The sequence below is a fragment of the Taudactylus pleione genome, unplaced genomic scaffold (genome assembly GCF_031769625.1).
Source record: "Taudactylus pleione unplaced genomic scaffold, aTauple2 ptg000154l, whole genome shotgun sequence".
NCBI lineage: Eukaryota > Metazoa > Chordata > Amphibia > Anura > Myobatrachidae > Taudactylus > Taudactylus pleione.
The window spans coordinates 2,997,952-3,018,633 of NW_028284556.1; the positions used below are offsets into that span (position 1 = coordinate 2,997,952).

The window sequence follows — 20,682 nt, forward strand, 5'->3', positions numbered from 1 at the left end:
GCCAGCCGGCCCTTTACTTATGACACAGGCGCACGCTTGGCACTACTTTGTTGATGCACGTGCGGCTACTGCGCACACAATTCACAAACACAGAAAATAATTTTTTTTTTGGTTTGGACTGGAGTGTACTTTCGGGGGTTACAGCACCCTTAACGGTCAAGCCAGCCGGCCCTTTACTTATGACACAGGTGCACGCTTGGCACTACTTTGTTGATGCACGTGCGGCTACTGCGCACACAATTCACAAACACAGAAAATAATTTTTTTTTTGGTTTGGACTGGAGTGTACTTTCGGGGGTTACAGCACCCTTAACGGTCAAGCCAGCCGGCCCTTTACTTATGACACAGGCGCACGCTTGGCACTACTTTGTTGATGCACGTGCGGCTACTGCGCACACAATTCACAAACACAGAAAATAATTTTTTTTTGGTTTGGACTGGAGTGTACTTTCGGGGGTTACAGCACCCTTAACGGTCAAGCCAGCCGGCCCTTTACTTATGACACAGGCGCACGCTTGGCACTACTTTGTTGATGCACGTGCGGCTACTGCGCACACAATTCACAAACACAGAAAATAATTTTTTTTTTGGTTTGGACTGGAGTGTACTTTCGGGGGTTACAGCACCCTTAACGGTCAAGCCAGCCGGCCCTTTACTTATGACACAGGTGCACGCTTGGCACTACTTTGTTGATGCACGTGCGGCTACTGCGCACACAATTCACAAACACAGAAAATAATTTTTTTTTTGGTTTGGACTGGAGTGTACTTTCGGAGGTTACAGCACCCTTAACGGTCAAGCCAGTCGGCCCTTTACTTATGACACAGGCGCACGCTTGGCACTACTTTGTTGATGCACGTGCGGCTACTGCGCACACAATTCACAAACACAGAAAATAATTTTTTTTTTGGTTTGGACTGGAGTGTACTTTCGGGGGTTACAGCACCCTTAACGGTCAAGCCAGCCGGCCCTTTACTTATGACACAGGCGCACGCTTGGCACTACTTTGTTGATGCACGTGCGGCTACTGCGCACACAATTCACAAACACAGAAAATAATTTTTTTTTGGTTTGGACTGGAGTGTACTTTCGGGGGTTACAGCACCCTTTAACGGTCAAGCCAGCCGGCCCTTTACTTATGACACAGGCGCACACTTGGCACTACTTTGTTGATGCACGTGCGGCTACTGCGCACACAATTCACAAACACAGAAAATATATTATTTTTTTAGCACTTGGGGGGAGCACCCCTGATGGACAGAGCACCCCCTGGACAACACTACAGCACTCCTTTAGGACTGGGACACTGCACAGGACTTTGGAGTGGACACAGCCCCTATGGAGAACTGACTGCACAACACAGTCCAGCCAGCCCCTATGGACTTTGAAGTAGTGGACACAGCCCCTATTAACAACAGCAGCACAGCACAACACAGCCAGCCCCTATGGACTTTGAAGTAGTGGACAACAGCAGCACTACACTACACTACACTACACTACACTACACAGCCCTAACTCCCACCCTCCCTCTTCACTGTCCACAGCCGAGTGAGAAAATGGCGCCGACGCGGGTACCTTATATAGGATCCAAAACCCGCGAGACTCGGAAGGCGGGATGATGACGTTTTGCCTCGATTTCAGATCCGAGTCAGGCGGGAAAAGTCGAGCCTGACTCGGATCGGACTCGGATCGGGGGGGCTCGGGGGGGTTCGGATTTCAGAAATCCGAACCCGCTCACCCCTAATATATATATATATATATAGTGAATGAAGGTTTTGGGGAGCCTTGCTTAATTTGAAAATTGTTGTGTGCTTATTTATTGCACAGGATACTCCACAGCAGATTCTCCATCACTGGAGAACCAATAAAGATTTTACTTTTCTGGTATATATTCCTTTGTTACTTTATCTGTGAAATGTCCAAGAGAAGTGCATTCATTGAGGAAAAAAAGTAGATCATAATTAGATCCTTTGGTCATATATTATTGACCTTTTGTGGGGTTGTAAAGAAACTGTAGACAGATGTTTTGAAATGTTTTTGTCCAGAGGAATGATAAAGTATTGGCTACGTTGTAGAGCAGATACAGACCGTCTGTCCTCACTGCAATATGACTGCACTGTCAGTACAGATTTACTATAGCCACATTAAGGAAACCATTGCACTTCATATGCCAAATTTGGCAGAAACCCCCCCTGTTTAATATTATAATGCTGTTTAAAAACATGGTGCAAAAATCTAATACTGTGCCAGAGCAATCAGTTATCTGCAGGCTAGTGTAGTCAGACAAATGCCATCTTATTTGTAACTATGGATTACACTAGCTTAGTAAATACGCTCCTATGTTTTTGTAGACTAGACATAAAGCACATATTCTAATTATAGGTCCCATAATTAAATTGATGAGTATTTTTTACTACATAACAAAAAAGGACAGTTCCACATTTTGCTGCTTCCTTGTAATGCATCTTGATCTGTAACGCACGGTGACTGTCCTCCTACTAAAGTACACCAAATTAAAACTTTGGTTTTGTTCCTTTAATTATATATTGGTTGTAGTATCCCTGCTATATGATGCACAAAGGGTTAAAAATACATTCTTCACAGATTTAAGACATGGTCAGGGGTAATCACTATTATATGTACAACTGATGAGAGGCCAGGGTGTCCATGAAAGGCCGCACAATGTTATCTGTAGAGAAGTAGAACACCAGGCCAAACGTGATGGAGATTGGTAGAGCAGGCAGGGCCTTCTTGAAAACTGCTAGCAGCAATAGAGTCAGACATAAACCCTAGAAAGGAAACATAAATATTACAAACAAATCTGTATAATACAGGCTAATCCTGTTGAAAGATGTGACAGTGGCTTTACAAGAACAGTTGTGCACTCAGGATGTGTTCCAAGTCCCTGGAACCCTCCCCTCCCTTTCCCCCCAATGGACCAAAATTTTTCATTTAAAAAGGAGACCATCGCAGCTGCAGCAAATCTGTGGCAGCTCCCCTGACAGAGCTCTTATTTGTAGAGTTCTAGTGTGTGGCAACTGGAGCGGACTGAGCCATGGCATATGCTGCACTTCTACCTGGTGTCTTGGGCAGCACCTCCTGCCACCTGAGTCCCTGATGGTCCAGGGGTTGCAATCCATCTATGTAGCCATGTCATACACTGAAAAAGTATGGTTCTACAAGACTCACATAGCAACGGAAGCCCTGTCAGTCCAATACTGTATCAGTGCATGTCGCAATGCAGCCGTATTACTGCAGTGCAGACTATGAAGGGGTTGGGTACGGGATGCCGGAGCTCGGAAGCCTGGTGATCAGAATCCTGAAGCCGGCATTCTGACAGGGTTATGATACAGACACCTATCGGTAGGTATCCTACCACACCCTCCTTGGTGCCTAAACCTAACCTCCTCCTTCCCCGCACTCTAAACCTAACCGTCCCCCTAGTGCCTTAAGGCCGGTACACACTAGACATAGTGTGTACCGACCTCGTTAGCGACGGGATCCGGCGGGGTGCTAGCACAGGTAAGTGTTTATGACATTCTGCAGCATGGCTCCCGCTGACGATATAGCCCATTGGACCTACATGCAGGGCCGACGGGCGATGTCGCTGATGACGCATGGGAGTGCACATCGTCAGCGATATAGTCAGACGGACGATATATCGTCTAGTGTGTACCCATCTTAACCCTAACCCTCCCCCCGCTACTTACCTTCGGGATGACGGGCTCAGGATGCCGGCGCCGGGATTCTAACAGGTGTCAGGATTCCAGCGTCAGGATTCTAAGCGCTGGCATCCCATGTGTCGGGATATTGACTGTATCCCCTGATTGTCAGGTACTTCGCAGCAGCAAGAGTCCGGAAGGAACCCTCCCACCTACTTGTAGAGAGGCTCAACCAAGGACTAACAAGCATGAACAATATGGAAGTTTGTTTACAATTAATGAGTACAGAAATTGATGAGGGATGTTCAATAAAAACTCCAGAGTTGGCAAGCAGGGCATTTTGCAGGCATTCATAAAATTTCATTAGTGAAGCCTTGTTTAAAAAAGCAGACCCAGAACATCTTGGGGGTAAATTTACAAAGAACCGTTATTTGCCGAAACACAATGGACGTGGGATTCCTGTGTGTTTATTGCGACCAAAATCATAGATTTCCTCAGAAACACGTTTGCCTGTCTTTTTTGAGCCAATGGTGATACTGATCGTTTTGTATAGTGTGGAAATTCAGTCGCATTGGCCCTTCTCATTAGACTCCGCTGAGCCCTGCACAGATCAGTCAGATCTGTGCAGTGCTTTTGTGTATGACTGTGTAAATAAAGGATTAAAAATGAGAAAATCAGTGTGGGCCTCCCACCACAAACCATAACCATCCCTGGATGTATGAGCCCAGTCTAGAACTGTCAGTAGAAAAATGGGGATCCCCCGTAGTGCCATAGCAAGGAGACACACAATGTGGTCCCTCTGCCATCACATTAACTAGCCCCAAACCCAGCCCTGGGATTCATCGGAAAGTCAGGACCCCCTTTCCTAGCGATTAACATATTTGGTGTGCGCATGTCTTGTCTTTCTTCAAGTAAATACTTTCTTTACAATGGGGATAAAGGTGCCCTGGGGTCCCCACTTTCCCAGTTTGAGGCTGATTAATGTGATGGGACGGGGAACCAGTGATGTTTCCCCCTGCTCTGGTATTACCCTCTGGCTGGTTGAGTCCAGTGCTCGCTACTGGAAATACGGGGGAACCACACGCCATTTTTCCCCAAAATTTCCAGTGTCAAAACGAGCTCAGATGTCCAGGGCTGTTTATCCTTTTGGGGGGAACCCTACTTTGATTTTTTGTTTTGATTTTTAACCCTTTATTTACACAGTCACACAGAAAAGCACTGCACAGATCTGACTGATCTGTGCAGTGCTTCGGCAAAACGTGCTGCTCACAGGCACTTCTATTTCTTCTACTCTGCTCCGTGTTCGAACATATTTTGAAAATCGATTCTTAGTATATCTGTAAGTTGTATTCCTGTCAATGGAAAGTACTCGCGTGTCAGTTTAATGGTGTATTGACTTCTGTGCGGGATGGCGTGTCTATTTCTATGCGGGATCGTATTTTTGCACTTGGGTTTGTCTTTTGTAAATCTCAGAGTTGCAAAATCAGCGGAAACTCGCACGTGAATGCAATCTCGCCCAAACATGATCCTTAGTATATTTACCCCTTAGACTCTAAAACCCTCCATACTTTTCAGCCAATATTTTCAAGTTTTTTGGGGATCTGGGACTTTTAATAAACTATGTGTGTCAAATGGTCAATCTGGGAATAGTAGAAATTTATGTGAATCCCTTGTGAAAAAAGCACTAGGCATAGACCAACATTACCCTCAGTACAGTGGATTAATAGGTGGGATTCCAAGTCTAATGGCTAATTGTACATCTACATACAGCACACGCCTTCTGTTGGGGAGTCCTAACATTACAGAGTACCATCATTTACAGAGAGACGGGAAAGGTACCAGGAGGACAGCGCTGAGCCGACGGCTGCTCACTATAAAGGTGAGTAGCTCTCAGGGCATGCGGGCAGTCCGATGATGGGTATATACATTGCACGCGAAGAGATCTGATGGCATAAAAACATTAGACATGTGGGGAGGATTGATGGCTTGTGGTAGGTCGGATATAGATATATTATTACAACTACATGTGAATAAATATTTAAAATCAATTGACTTTTAATCTGTAAAGTTAGGTAGTGATGGACCTTCTATGAAGTACTTCAGTGGGTGTATCCAAATGATTCCACCAGCATCTAATAGCAAAGAAATTAGAGATGTCAGAACACGTGGACTGGTCTTGTTTTAGCTATTCAAGCAGGTGCAGCATCAGACTGGATGGGCTGCAGTCCTTTCCAATGAGATGCTGCAATCATCACACACCTACTGATGTCACTACCAGCCCTGACAGTGATCCCTCCTCTACCAGCTATTTATTACAAGAAATGGAAATGGCAGGATTGTGAGGAGACCCCACTGATTTACAACGTGGTGATTTACAGTAACTGTTGTGTGAGCCAATAAAAGTAATATCTCACATACACGAAATTAGGGGACTACTTACTATTAATATGGCAACAAAACAGGCGAGTGTGGTATTCCAGTCTCCACTAGCTGTTGCTGCAGCTTTCCCAACAAGTACACTGTAGAATATGAAGTCTCCAAGCCCAAGCTTTACTCCCCCTACAGGTAAGCAGATGGGAAATGCTACATAAATATTTCATGTCTAATAGCACTTTGCTGTAACAAACATTGGAACAGTTTCATTCTTTAAGCGCTAATTTTACATGTGTCTCATACTCCGACGCCAGACGTGTTGGATAATTTTATGCGGTATTGAACACATCATATTACAGGTTGAAGAGACAGGTGCTCTCCCTTCATGTTGGTTATAACTTTATTTTGCCACAGATGTCACTGCAATACAATCTATTGTGGATGGAGCTTTTTCAAATCTTCACATATTGCATTTTAGGCAGAGCACCAAGACAAGTGAAAGTCTCTGAGAAACTGCTGCTGGCCTGTGCCTCCAATGTTACATAGACGGAAACTATGGAGGTTTCTATATTCTCATGTGACTTCAAGACATTTCTGTGACAACTTGCGTATGAAGAAGACATAAAAGAAACATGGTGGTGTGGGACACCCAAGTCTGCCCACCAATGTTTGCGTTTTCTTTAAAGGCTTGTACATCTCCTTCTATAATGGTTAATCTTTCAAGCTTTCAATTTTTAAAAAAAAATATTTAGTAAAAGTTACTGTAGGGCAAGTAAAAGACAACTGAAGGTGGATAAAAAAAATCAACTATATGTACAGTATATTTGCTGTAAGATATCACATGGATTCCTAACACTTATCAGTCTCTGGTATAAATAGGTTTTCTTCCTAATATCTGTCAATACCCTCAATAAATGAATATCTATCATATTACCTGAGACCCTTCTCTCTTCTAAATTGTACATTTTAAGATATTTTAATTTTCCTGAAGTGTTGTTGTGAAGCCCAGTAACCATGTAAGGCTTTTCTAATTTGATTCTAATTTATTCATCTCTTTTTGATATGACTCATTAGTATTTTACACAATGGTCATGGTGAGGTCTGTTACTAACATCCTTCTATACAATCAGTAATGTACTGACTCTACTCGCTGATTCACTACACTGCTAAGTTACTTCTGGTTATCTGGGACTGTAACTGAAAAGGTCCCTTCATTGTGTAATATGTATTAATAGAAACAATGGTGGAGTCACAAGTCCTGTGTGTGCGATATGCCTGCACTTCCACACGGACAAAGCTAGACAGCAGCTAAAGTTATTTTCATGACTACTAATCGTGGCAAAGCCCAAATCAAACTTACTTTCCTCGTCTTCATTATCAATAGATGCCGTTCTGTTGTTAGGTGTTTGAATTTGGACCTCTGTATCTTCTCTGTCCGCTTGCGATATGTGATTTATAGTCCCTTGTGCACAATCTCCTAAAATGTAAGAGGACAAAGTGTTCTGTAAATTGTTTTGCACTTTAGACATTATTAAGTTTGTGTGATCACAATTGTTCTCAAAACTGTTAGGCAAAGGTGTGTAAACAATTTAAAAGCGCTATAATGGCATATTTGATTAATTGTGCCAAATTGATGTCTATGCTACCCATAGTTGTTTGTTAACTCTGTACAGGCTGTGAAACTATTTCCATACAACATTTTTGGAACCTAAGTGACCTACCTGGTCACACCCCCCACTCAAATTACACCACACCCATAGAATGTCAGCCTGCCTCTTGCTATTAGACCACACCCACAAGTCATTTTATTGTGAAGGAATTATCATACATGATTAAAATTAACAGAAGGTCTTTGGCAGAAAATAACGGTTTTATGGATTACAAACAATAGCTTCCTAGTGAATGGTATGCTCTGACAGTATATTTAGCAACTATGTTTTAGTACATTAAATACTTCCACGAGGCAAACGCAAAGGGACAATTTTTATGTGAAACAAAGTAAGGATCATAATTAATCACAGTCAATTCAGACATCAGTTTAGTTAATGTTAAAATGATCCAATCTACTACAAACACACTAGTATAAGTTCCTTTATAAAAACACTTACTGTATCTTACCTGCATTCTGATTTACTCTTCGCTCAGTGTTATCGGAATCCGCCATTCCCACTGTCCATACCATGGCAGCTTTTAAATCAAATAAAAAGTTATAATAATATGGTTCATTCAAAAACATGTGAAAGAATGTGCTCTGTAACCAGCCCCTCGCACAGTGCATTATCTTGATTTAGAATTACTGTAAACCTTTGTCTCAGCTGATTTTTATAATCTACTAAAATTACAATACATACAGTACATTGGTTACAAGTGGCAAGTCTTGAAATACGTGGTAGAAATAGGTATAGCAAAGAGGTGAGAAAGGGAAATGGTATTTCTTAACCAAATCAGCATCTGTAAGCCATTATATTTGTACTTAGTATAGGAAACCAGAAGAATATGGTAGATGAGCATATTTGTCAGGCATTCTGTAGTAGTTGAAGGATATAGTTAAAAAAAAACTGGATAAACACCAGACTATTTTATGCAAAGTAGCTATTCCGCACATAATGCTGATGTAGGATGTCCGAATCTGTAGTAGAACAGAAAGGCGAAGGTCTGCAGAGACCGATGTAGAGCATCACTCATGAAATAATGGGTAAAGAACGCCATCTGATAGACTCTGAACATGGAATGATTGTTGTGTTCGTAGCAGCGGTGCACGAATTAGCAAAACCGCTGCACTGGTGAATTGTTCTAAGGCGGCAGTTGGTAATGTGTACACAGAGTGAACCAGCAGACAAAGACCTAGGTCTGAGCACAAGGCCTGTGGTCATAAATGGCATCTGGATGCCCGAACGGTAGGGAGAGTGGGCAGACTTATTCAGTCCCACAGACGGGCAACAGTGCATCAAGTTACGGATAATCTGAGTCAGGGACCAATTCAGATGGCCTCTCCATGAACAGTACACATGACATAACAGAAGCATAAGGCCTGTCCATATACCATTGTTATCTGCTTCAAACAGTGTGAAACACCTCCAGTTTGTTTAAGGAACATAGGAATTGAACAGTAAATGATTAATAAAGGGATCATGTGTTCTGATGAATCACGTTTTCAATTACACCAAACAAATAGTAGGAAGAGATTATGTAGACAACAGCACAAAAGCGTTCTTGCATCGTCACAACTCTTCAGGCTGATAGAGATGCAGTTCAACACATTTGGGCTAATATTCCCCACACAACATACCGACAAATAGTAGAATCTATGCCTAGAAGAATTCAAGCCGGGAGAAAAGATGGCCTAACAAAGCATTAACCCGGTGGTCATAATAATTTGGCCACTCAATGTATAATGAATAGCTTTTATTGACCTGTACATACATATCTTCTTGTGTGTGGAAGAAATGTAATCAAACTAAATCACAACTATTAATTCTATTTGTATAGCATGAGTTTAAATGTTTTAAGCTTAATTCATAAAACAACAATTTAAAAACCAATCACAATTTGTCATTGTGGATTGTATGAATTGTCATGGAATTACCCCATACAAAGTACATTGGACTTTTAGAAGATCCAGTCAGAAATTAACTGGATTGCACAGTAAGGCATCATATATTACCCCGCTTGAGAAAATGCTCTTCCAGTTTATGTGGCAGAACATGATATTGAAGTAAAGAATTACAGAAAACACACCAATTTAATTGCATTGAGATAAATAAATGAATAAATAAACTGCATATCTTCCACACAATCCAATAAATGTATTCATGGTTCACTTCAACGCACATGATCTACCAAACTTCACAATTTTAAAGTTCTAACCAATCAGCTTCAATATGTCGTCCGATCCCGCGGATTGTAGGGACATATCGTACACATCGTCTGTTGTGTACGTGCTACCGCGCACTCCCGCCCATCGGGGTCGGCAGATGGGAAGACCCGGCAGCCGACAGCACACAGCTGAATGCAGCCATGAACTATATAGCGTGTGATCATTCAGTGTGTACGGCTGGCCGACATCTCATCCCATCGGTAGTGCAATTGACCGAGATACACATCAGAACGATGTGTCCCCGGCCTAACTTACATTTTACAGGCCGTGTTTGAAAAATGACAGTTAGGATCTGATTGGTTGGTACTTATCTCTCACAATTTTATCTCTCTTCAAGCTTTGATAAATACTCCTAAATCATGGTGACGGGTCCAATTAAATGTAATTATCTCATAAGCAGACAATAAAGGCTATTAGCAGAACGTTAAACAATTGTCTTGATTGTTGAAACATTGGTGACATCCAGACAAAATCATGCAAGACCACCACATGAATAAATTCATACTTACAGGAATATATTAAAGCTGGAAATATAGGCTCATTCCTCTCCTGTGCAGTTTCCACAAGCATCCTCAAAGGGCCCTTTGGGCACAAAACAGCCAGAAGATCTGTTGGCAAAAACACAGTATAGTTATAAAACAATACAGTAGCTGCATGCTCAGTACAATCTAATACGGATTTATGATCTGTTGTCCCAGTAATAGGGACAAGCATGTGCTGAATGGCCTTTATCACCCTTTACCTTAACAATCTGGAGCTGCTAATGTAAGAATTGGAAGTCCTAAAAACCTGGCAACTATACATACTATATGTATTATAGCTGATATAGATAATAATGAACGAGGTGAATGTGCTATGTATGAGTGCCGCATGAGGTAAACACACAGCAAATCACACACCGTCACAACAATTTTTGCAAATCACTTTACATATTCACATTATTTTCAGGAAAAGACTAAGAAACTCGGAATAAAGGTATGTGAGTTTACATAAAAAAATTAAATCTAACATTAAAAATATTATTTTTGTAAACAATGGATTAGAAATAGGTCATCTAAAAATTATTTAAAAATTAGGTTCTAATGTTATGGTTACTTAAAACAACCATAGGAAGTTAATACCCCTTTTACACCGGAGCTAAAACCCGGGTTATTGCAGGGTTAACCCGGAAGGCTCCCTGGTGTAAAAGGGGAGGGTTGGATCGTCGGGTTGAGTGACCCGGCAATCCAACCCAGGTAAATAGCAGGGTTTAACACGGGCGGAATTTTGGTGGAAAAGGGGTGTAATTTAAACAGTCTTCCTCATAATCTTATCCTCTACAAACCTATCATTATCTACTGAGCGAATGGTTACCAGTACTCATTACAGTTATAAGACCTGGGAAATACACGGGTCTATCAACCCGGCAAATTCCCGTGTCTCAGTCTGACCCTGTTACAGAGCAAAAACCATCGACCATCGGTGGTTAACCAACCAATGATTGCTTACCATCGATGGTCATCCCTAGCAGGAATCTCACCGATACCTGCAAGTAAAAAAGTGTTTCCATGGAAACCGGTTTCCGCAGACTACACTGTGCTAGTTCCCGGTACAATTTCTTGTATACCTCACAGCTGTTTTGCGCACTGAACGAAATACATGCAACTAGTCAAAAAGGATTACAGGGGGGCCCAAAAGTACCTACGGTCATAAACAGGTTGGGTTATGATTACAGAGACAGATCTTGCTCTGTAATTTCATAGGACATTGTTATCCCACAACACGGAGACCATTTGGGTTTACAATCTCCTGAGGTCTCAGCCTCCAGTCAACACAATAAAGGGATTTTTGTACTTACGCTAAATACTTTTCTTGTAGTCCATTGTGTGACACTGGAGACGTACCATGGGCAGGGTCATATTAACCCATGGCCTGGCCCCCAGGCTTTCAGGTATTTCGAGCCCCCACTAAAGCTGACGGGCCCCCACTAAAGCTGACAGCCTTTCACCCCACTAAAGCTGAGACCCTGACCCTGGTACGGTAGGTACTAGACTGCAGTACATCAATTTTGAGAATTCTGAAGAATTCTAGTCAAAAAATTTTTTTTTATTGCATGAGTAGAAAGCACATTTTGGGGGAATAACTGTTGAATATTCTCATATTTTGAAGTGAATACATTTGTTATTTATTAAAAAAAATATACAATTTATGGATAATTGTTTTAATATAAGAGACAATTTGCTTCACTACAATAAGGAAGCAGTATATTATCTTATTAATAGTGGTTATATAAGAAAATGAATTGATTGTACTTTATGTGGGGGTGTTAATACGAATAAAAGAAAAGAATGTAGGAGGTGAAACTAAAGTCTTATGTACCGTATATACTCGAGTATAAGTCGACCCGAATATAAGCCGAGGTACCTACTTTTACCAGAAAAAAACTGGGAAAACTTATTGACTCGAGTATAAGCCTAGGGTGGGAAATGGCAGCAGCTGTTAGTGCCCCCAGTAGTAATTCCCCCTGGTTGTGCCCCCAGTAGTAATCCCTCCTGGTAGTGCCCCCAGTGGTAATCGCCCCTTTCAGTGCCTCCAGTAGTAATCCCCCCCTGCTAGTGCCCCCAGTGGTAATCCCCTTTTAATGCCCCCAGTAGTAATCCCCCCCCTGGTAGTACCCCCAGTGGTAATCTCCCCTTTTAGTGCCCCCTGTAGTAATCCCCCCCTGGTAGTACCCCCAGTGGTAGAGAGAGAGACGTAATAAGAATAAAAAAAAAAAAATCACTTACCTGAAACTCCCGCTCCTGGTCCCGCCGCTAACAGCTCCTCCGGCCGCTTTGCATGGGAGAGACGTCATTACTCATGACGTCTCTCCCATTACCCACTGCGGGAGCCGGACGATGGCTCCCTCAATGGGAGCAGCAGCAGCCGCTGAGAGTCTAACAGACTCTCAGCGGCTGCTGATTACAGCAAACACACAGCTGCCGGCTCCGGCGGCTGTGTGTTTGTGCTGTGTAGCGCTGACCGAACTCCGTCCGGTCAGCGCTACACTTCACTCGAGTATAAGCCGAGGGGGTACTTTTTCAGCACAAAAAATGTGCTGAAAAACTCGGCTTATACTCGAGTATATATGGTATTTGTTCTATTAGGACATGTAGAAGTTCTACATCAATCCTACAAAGTGTAGCGTCTCCTGAGAGTGCAGTCACACACTGGGAATGGGATATGTAAGATGACCCTTGCTGGTTTGGGGCCTCTTCCTATATGGTGGGCACACCATATGTCTTTCTCACCCTGAAGGTGGTCATCAGGATTTTGGATGTCCTTGTGTGTGTCATCCCACACTATGCACTTATACAGTAGGCTACAGGGTCTATCCTGGTGTGGGCAGCTTCAATCCAGTTGGCTTCACCCCTATGGTGGGGTATCCTTGCTCTGCACTCGATGGTGGACAGCTGGAATCCCTGCAAGTCCTGCGGAATCTCCTGTCCGTGTGTCCGTGAGGTCTGGAGGAAAGAGAACTTCCTTCAGGTAGCGGTAGTAACAGCAGCTGTGTGATGGCGGCGGTTATGTGCCCTCTCAGGGAGGAGTAACAACTCCGACACTATTGCGCTATTGGTCTGATGTCTCAAAACAAACCTCAGCTGACTACGAATATGCAACTTCTCCCTGCGGGGCTCCCTAGGCTTCAGCCTAGTCAGCCTTATGAATAAGACCGCCCTGACCATAAGGTATAACGAGTGGTGCATGAGACTTGGCATTTTACAGTGTGTCCCGATGGACTACGAGAATAGTGTTCACTCCAGGATATTTTTGGGCAGGGCACTGATCACAGAAAAGGGCATTTAAATTTTGAAAAGCAAAATTCTGGTTTCGACACGTTGCTACAGCTGTGTGACATGTTCTGAATTGGGGGTGTAGAAAAGTATTATATATAATAATTAAATCTTTCCTCACCCCAAATGCCCCTTTGTCATCTGACCACCCCCCAATGCCCCTTCAGGTCCCCTCAGTCCTCTCAACATGCCATAAGATCACAACTCATGCTCCTGCGACATCAGACTACACATGCCTCTTAAGTGCACCACAATGCAACTGGACAGACGTGTTTGTAGCTCTATAACAGAAAAAGAGAAAAACGCTGTCCAACTGAGAGGAGACATGCAGGCTTCAGGGACAGAGAAGCAGCGGTGGGATGAGCAGGGTTATGCAGAGTTGCAGTCCGATATGTTTCTGGATCACCTGCTCACAGCTGACTTCAAGGTTCTCTGCCAAGCCCACTACGTGCCGTGTTGTTATTGGTTTGGGGTCCGAGAATACATGGAGGAGGTGGGTGCTGGCCGCGCTCAGCAACGAGGGAGAGTCAACATCAGTGTGGCGCTCCCTAAAAGGGCAGGAGGCATTTTTCCACCTACTAAATGGGCCAGGTAAAAGACCATAGCGGGAACGCTAGAGGAATGTGGACTATGTAAATACAAAAATCCTAATTTCTCTAATCATCCATGGGATAACACTGGAGAAGAACCATGGAGATGTCCCAAATCTGTCCCCAAGTAAGAGTACGCATAGAAGTTGTGGTGCACAACACATTACATCGAAAGCTGGCATTTCTTTACACAAAAGTTTTAAACCAGTAAAATGTAGTAAAGGTGTGCACCGAAGATCTGCTGGAATGTGTTCTCACAGGTTCAGGAATGGGCAGTCAAGCCCAAGGTGAGCATGGCGAATTCCTAAAATAATAAACATGGATTGTTTGGAAACCGGCCAGACTCTTTTTTCAACATTGCAATGAACCAACAAGTTATGCGTCCAGTGCGAGTTCTATGCCATCCAGATATAGATCTGCAAAACCCTGACAACGTCCAAAGAATAAAGAGAGCCCTCTCCGTACGGAGATGTATTGCAGGGCCAAAGAAAGGATCACAATGCCCTGATTCAAGTGGAGCCAAGAGACCACTTCCAGGTGAAAAGAAGGTTTTGCTCTAAGCGCAGCCCTGTTGCATGGAAGATGAGTAAAAGAGACATAAGAACCCCCAGCTCTGAAACTATACTAGCTGAAATTAAAAAAGAAAAAAATAATATGCATAAAGGATGGCTGTTATTAGCAGCACCACAAAAGGTGTCCTTACCCTCGGGGTCGTGCTGCTCTGTCTTGGCGGGAGTCCTGGCCTGGGGGCTCTCAGAGTGCACTGTTGACAGGTCCTCAGCGTGGTGGTGGTCTCAGGTGCTTGGAGCTCCGGCAGCTGCTACAGCTGGGTGCTGCTACAGCTGGCCCAGCCGGCTGACTGCGTTGTTGAAGGGCTCCCAGTAAGGTGGTGGTCTCAGGGGGCTCGAAGCTATGGCAGGCATTCCCGCCGGCTCCGGACACTCGGCACCACCATATTGGTCCCAGTCAGCTGACTGCTAGTCTCCAGTGACAGCCAGGCCAGTGTCTAGCTGACTGCATCAGCCAATCCCTGCGAGACCAAGGGTATAAGTATCCTACTATGACAGCATTCGGGTTCTGAGCTTCTTTGCCGATAGCTTCCTAGACTCTACCCCTGGCTAGTTGTCTTTGGCTCACTGACGAATCCCACTCCGGCTCCAGTGTGTATTCCTAGTCTGGTCCCAATCTGGCTCGAGGCTGTGCTCATAGTCCGGTCCCACTCCAGCTCCAGTGTATACTCCTAGTCTGCTCCCACTCCGGCTCCAGTTTATGCTGCAAGTCTGGCCCCACTCCGGCTCCAGTCTGTACTCCAAGTCCGGTCCCACTCCAGCTGCAGTGTATACTTCAAGTCCGGTCCCACTCTGGCTCCAGTGCCTGTTCTGTCTAGTCCCAGTTTAGCTCCAGTGTCTAGTACAGTACTAGCCAAGTGTTTGCTCTATGCACCTTCTTAGTAATACTGTCCTACTGCATACGTTAAACTATTATTACATTTATAAGGAGGAGTTATATACGACCATCTCTACTCCAAACCTCCCGTTCCACCTGTGAGCAGGGATCTGGGTCCATCCTGAGGAATCCAGAGTCCTCAGTCCTGACAAAAGGCACCTGGCTCTGGAGGACTGTTATGGAGTTGCCCAGCAAGTCACTAGTATTGCAGGTCACAATTGTATTATAATGTTGATCCAGATAGGATACTTAAAGTCACTTGTAGGTTAAGATACAAATCCGCCTTACTGACCTGCCAGCATACGACTATTTGTGTAGGTGACCAAGTTCCTGCTGCTTGGAATGATTACTTTGTAACTTTAATAATACAAACTGCTCTCGCATCTAGATGATTAATGGTCAAACCAAAGCCACACGCATGCAGAGCGGGAGCCAGAGCACAGTTCAAAATGGCTCCCACCACTAGGGAGGCAGGACAGACCTTAACCTAGCAGGAAAGGAGGAGGAATTCCCCGCCAGGAACGTGGAAAGTATGGGGGCAGAGTGGGGATGCGGAACAATGCAGGGATGGGAAGGGGCAGAGCAGCAGACATAGAAGGGGGCAGAGCAGCAGGAAAAAGTGGTGTACAGCAGTGGTTAGAGAGGTATTATGCGGAGCAGCAGGGAGACGCTACTGGGACCTAATTTTAAGTAAAGGGAGATGTAATAATGGAGGACATTATAACTTTATAACACTTAAAAGTCACTACATTTTTATAGAATATAAAAAATTTTAAAAGCAGGGTTATTCTATGAAGGGAATGTCATTAGCACAATAACTGCTGCCGGCAGCACACGTCCCACGATACTTACACTGTCCATGTGGCATGGGATAGTGATCAATAGATCCCCTGCTGAAAAATATGCCCTGACAAAATGTATTTTCCCAAAGCAGCAATTCACTTAATTATATACAAAATCAGTCACTTACATCAGACACATACCGTAAACAGATATTGCTCCTAGTATAACCCAAGCTGACCACTCCGGCAAATACTTGATGAAAACAAGGGCCATAAGAGCACTAATCATAATAAGATAAGCCTGCTGTAACTGGAGAGGACCCTTCCAATGGATGCAGATCATTCCCACTGCACCAAAGTTCCAGATGACCATGATTAAGGTTGGATAGTCCATTGCTACATTGTACGTCTTAAAAACTTCACTGTCAGGGAATAGCAGAATGGAGAAGAAACAGTGATGTTATTAAACAGTGCAAACTGCCTCATTACCTCAGTGATTCCTATATTTTCTAATGAATCAAAAGGCTGCATTCATGAGAATACTGGTTGAGCACAGAAAAGGGGTGCACCACTGTGTATTCCAAGTGCCGTATTCACCTTATAATTTATAAAGTAGCATGAAAAAGCATAAATAATGATAACAATGATCACATATGCTACAATTATTATTTTTAAAAAATAAAAATGGGTTGGTGTGATATACAAAAAGAATATTAGTGTAATTATTACACCACAACCTGCAACCCATGAAAAGATGATTGTAGCCCCTCAAAAAAGCAGAAAAATTATTAGGTAAGCACACAGCGCTGAATGTGGATATTTAATAATAATGTGAAGAAGAAGAATTGGGGACAATTCCATTCTCAGCGTTGTGTAGCTCCCGAGATGAATGCCAGAGCTATTCTATTGTCCGCATCGCGCACTGCATTTAAGTCTAGAGATGCAGTTTATGGCGACTAATGACCACGCTACACTCATTTTCTGACTAAAGTACCGGGTGCGACGCTGTTACCGCCTGAGGCATAGTGAAGCCGTTTTTGCTCATACTCAGGAGGGTGTGAGCAGAAATCCTCTAGTCGTGGATTTACAGTGCGGACAATTATTCAATTCATCCCGGGAGCTTCATCGCCGTGCTGGGAATTGTATTGTCCCCAGTGAGTACCTTTTCCAAGAAGACAGAGAACTGGAATTAATTTAACAGTTTATTAAACAGATATAGTATTCAAAACAAATGTAAATGATAGATAAAACAAAATACACAGATTTGATATGGGAACTCAATAAAATAGTACGATTGAATTTAGCAGTAAAGAATACATCCAACATAAATAACCATATGGAGGCAGGTAAGATACAATAAAGTACTTCAATTGTATGTATAAATAAGACAAATAGCCAAACATTCCTTGGACACTTTACCAAAATATCAGTAACTGGTATATTGGACCTGGAATTTGCAGAGTTTAGATAAAATGTATTATGTGTTTTAAAATTGATGTGCAGAACTGAGCTGGGAAAGCAGATCCCAAGCTGCAGTACTGTGGTGTGTAAAGCCTGGTGCTGGTCACCAGGCACAGTGTGTTATATATTTAAGATGTTGTAAATGTATTTAGAATTTACATGTAGAGATTAAGTAAAATTGCACTTACTTTTTTCCCTGGTGGTCTAGGGAACATGGAGCCCTCCATGGGCTGCTGGTCCCCCTCACAGGAAGCAGGAATGTCTTTCCCTGCACCTCCTGCATCAGAGTGGTATCAGGAGGTGCAGGGAGAGCTGGCCAGCTAAGTGTTTTATCAGAGCTCCCACTCAGTGACTAGGAAAGTGCTACCTGGGGATCTTGTTTCCCAGCCTCTGGAGCCCAAATTCAGCTAGAGAAGGTGATAAGGTAGCCTGGTAGTTTCCTGGAAGTATGTTTTGGAAGAAGAATTCCCCCGTTCCAGACTTGCAGACACCTGGGATGTGGCTACCTGCCCAGGTGGTCTCAGGCACAGAATAGTGACCACTCCCCACTGTCCATTTTAAATAATGTGAAATGCATAGTATAGTATTTAGTGTTCCTAAAGGACACATACTTACCCAAGGTATATGTATGAGAACATGAAGAGCAGCATCAGAGATGACAGAATCAGCCATCCATGAATAAACTAAAACACACAAACAATTGTAAGAGTTTATTAGCATACGTAAAAGTACAACACAGACAACAATTGGGAACTGCATCCATCAAAATTTATTAAGGCATCTTACAATGTCTTCATTTTCAGGTCAAAAGGGAATACATTTTAGTGAATGGAGAACTAGAACTTTTCTAGATCAGAATAAAATTTTATCAAATAACATGCTGGCTGCTATCAGATAGATCCATGTTGCTCCTAATCAGTTACTGCTGACATATCATAGTCTTCACCCACTCACCATGTCCTGATTGGTTCTGTTTTCACAGACATATGCTGTGTATGTGGCAGACACAGAGTCAAGTATTCCTGCATAGCTGTGAGTGCTGGCTGATGTTTGTCGTTTAAAAAAAAAAAAAAAAATTGACAGGCTCAATCCATGGCACTCAACCATCTGGGGTGCCCTTGGTATGTGACCACACCATCTACATAAAAAATATCATACAAACTCGGCACTCACATGCTTTTCAAACTGCAACTCCTTTGAACATAGGGAATGTTGGTTCCAAAATATTGCAATAATTTGTTAAGCTGGCCACCGCTTCACGGTCATTCCCATCTAGCCAGTCCCTACACTTTATCTGAGAATCAGTGTAGGGACTGGCTAGAATTGGAACCAACATTCCCTATGTTCAAAGGAGTTGCAGTTTGAATAGCATGTGAGTGCCGAGTTTGTATGATATTTTTTATATATATATATAGAACAAGGGTACTGTTAATAGCGCTACACCAAGAATTATCTGTGTTTAAGTCCTTTAAAATTAATTCTTCCAAAAATACACTCCCCGTGTGACAGGTGGTCGCCAATTTTCTCCTGAGAGACTGTTGTTGTATCGTCTCAAATAGTAGTAGAGTATCTAAAAAAGGAGGTGAGAAAAGGCGCTCTCTGGTGTAGTATTTTAGAAATATTTGAATTTTCAAGATAAGTATTTCAAGTACCTTCATCAATTAAAAAACAGGCACATCAGGGGTCTTAGTGTGGAGCCAGCGTGTACTCATTCTCAAAAAGAATCCCAGAATCGACAGATAACTTTATCAAGTGTGCCCTCGGAATTCTGAAACAATCACTTTGGTTCCGCTCCTCCCCGTACATTCAATGGTGGAACCTCCTCACACCTCCTCTCGCCCTGCCGCTGCTGCATCCAAAAATCATATATATACAAATAGCTTCGGATCGGCACTCGAAACAGCCACAGCAACGTGCCCTGGTGCCCTCTGGCATAGAAATGGATAATGACGATGTGTAAACAAATAGCGCCACTCCGGGACTTGTAGCAAAAATATAAATGGTGTATTGCAGTCAATACATAATCCCAACGTTTCGGGACACACACGTCCCTTAATCAAGGTGTATAGACATACAAACATTTAACTAACCTTATAAAGGGAGAAGCCCGCACAGCGTGCTCGCACCGGAAAAGACCCGGAAGTAGGTCATCAGTGGACGACGCGGCCCATACTGATGACGTCACCACAATAGACGCGCCCGTTCACCATGGTGATTAGAACGCCGGAAGAAACTGTGCAAATAAACAACATGAAAATGGAAGCGGCCAAGTGTCAGAATAGTAACCTGTCACCCACCTGGCTGATAAACCAAGTGATGACATAGTCCACTAGCCCAAAGAAACAGAAATATAAAATACAGAGTAGAGATCAACAATTAATAAGCATTGTAAATACAAATACATAAAAGCATATATAACCGTATACATAAGTGATGGAAACAGCATGTATAAAAACCATGTAGACTACGTCATATAGAGCCAACTAATTATGAGACTGGATGTGACTGAAAATAAAATACACTAAAGAAAAAAATTTAAAAAATAATAATAAAAAATAAATAAAAATACATAAAAGTGAAAATAAAAATAAGAATAAAAATAAAAAATAAATGAAAAATAAATAAAATGAAAATAAACTAAGTGAGTGTGTAAAAAAGTGTAAAGAATAAAAATGAAAA

The 20,682-nt window shown here is 42.8% G+C and overlaps 1 protein-coding gene across 4 annotated transcripts in view; it reads right to left on the minus strand.

The window, feature by feature from the left end:
• Positions 1-1,755: 1,755 nt before the first annotated feature.
• The window catches only part of PSEN2 (presenilin 2), a 90,824-nt gene continuing 71,897 nt past the window's right edge, over positions 1,756-20,682 (minus strand). For all 4 annotated transcript variants that reach the window (XM_088474339.1, XM_088474341.1, XM_088474342.1 and 1 more), the window contains 7 exons: positions 18,619-18,686; positions 16,744-16,964; positions 10,422-10,520; positions 8,154-8,222; positions 7,396-7,512; positions 6,103-6,221; positions 1,756-2,789 (listed from right to left, as the gene is read on the minus strand). In XM_088474339.1, the coding sequence (XP_088330465.1) occupies positions 2,634-2,789; positions 6,103-6,221; positions 7,396-7,512; positions 8,154-8,222; positions 10,422-10,520; positions 16,744-16,964; positions 18,619-18,686 (849 nt within the window). In that variant the 3' untranslated portion in view covers positions 1,756-2,633. The remainder of the gene's footprint in view (positions 2,790-6,102; positions 6,222-7,395; positions 7,513-8,153; positions 8,223-10,421; positions 10,521-16,743; positions 16,965-18,618; positions 18,687-20,682) is intronic.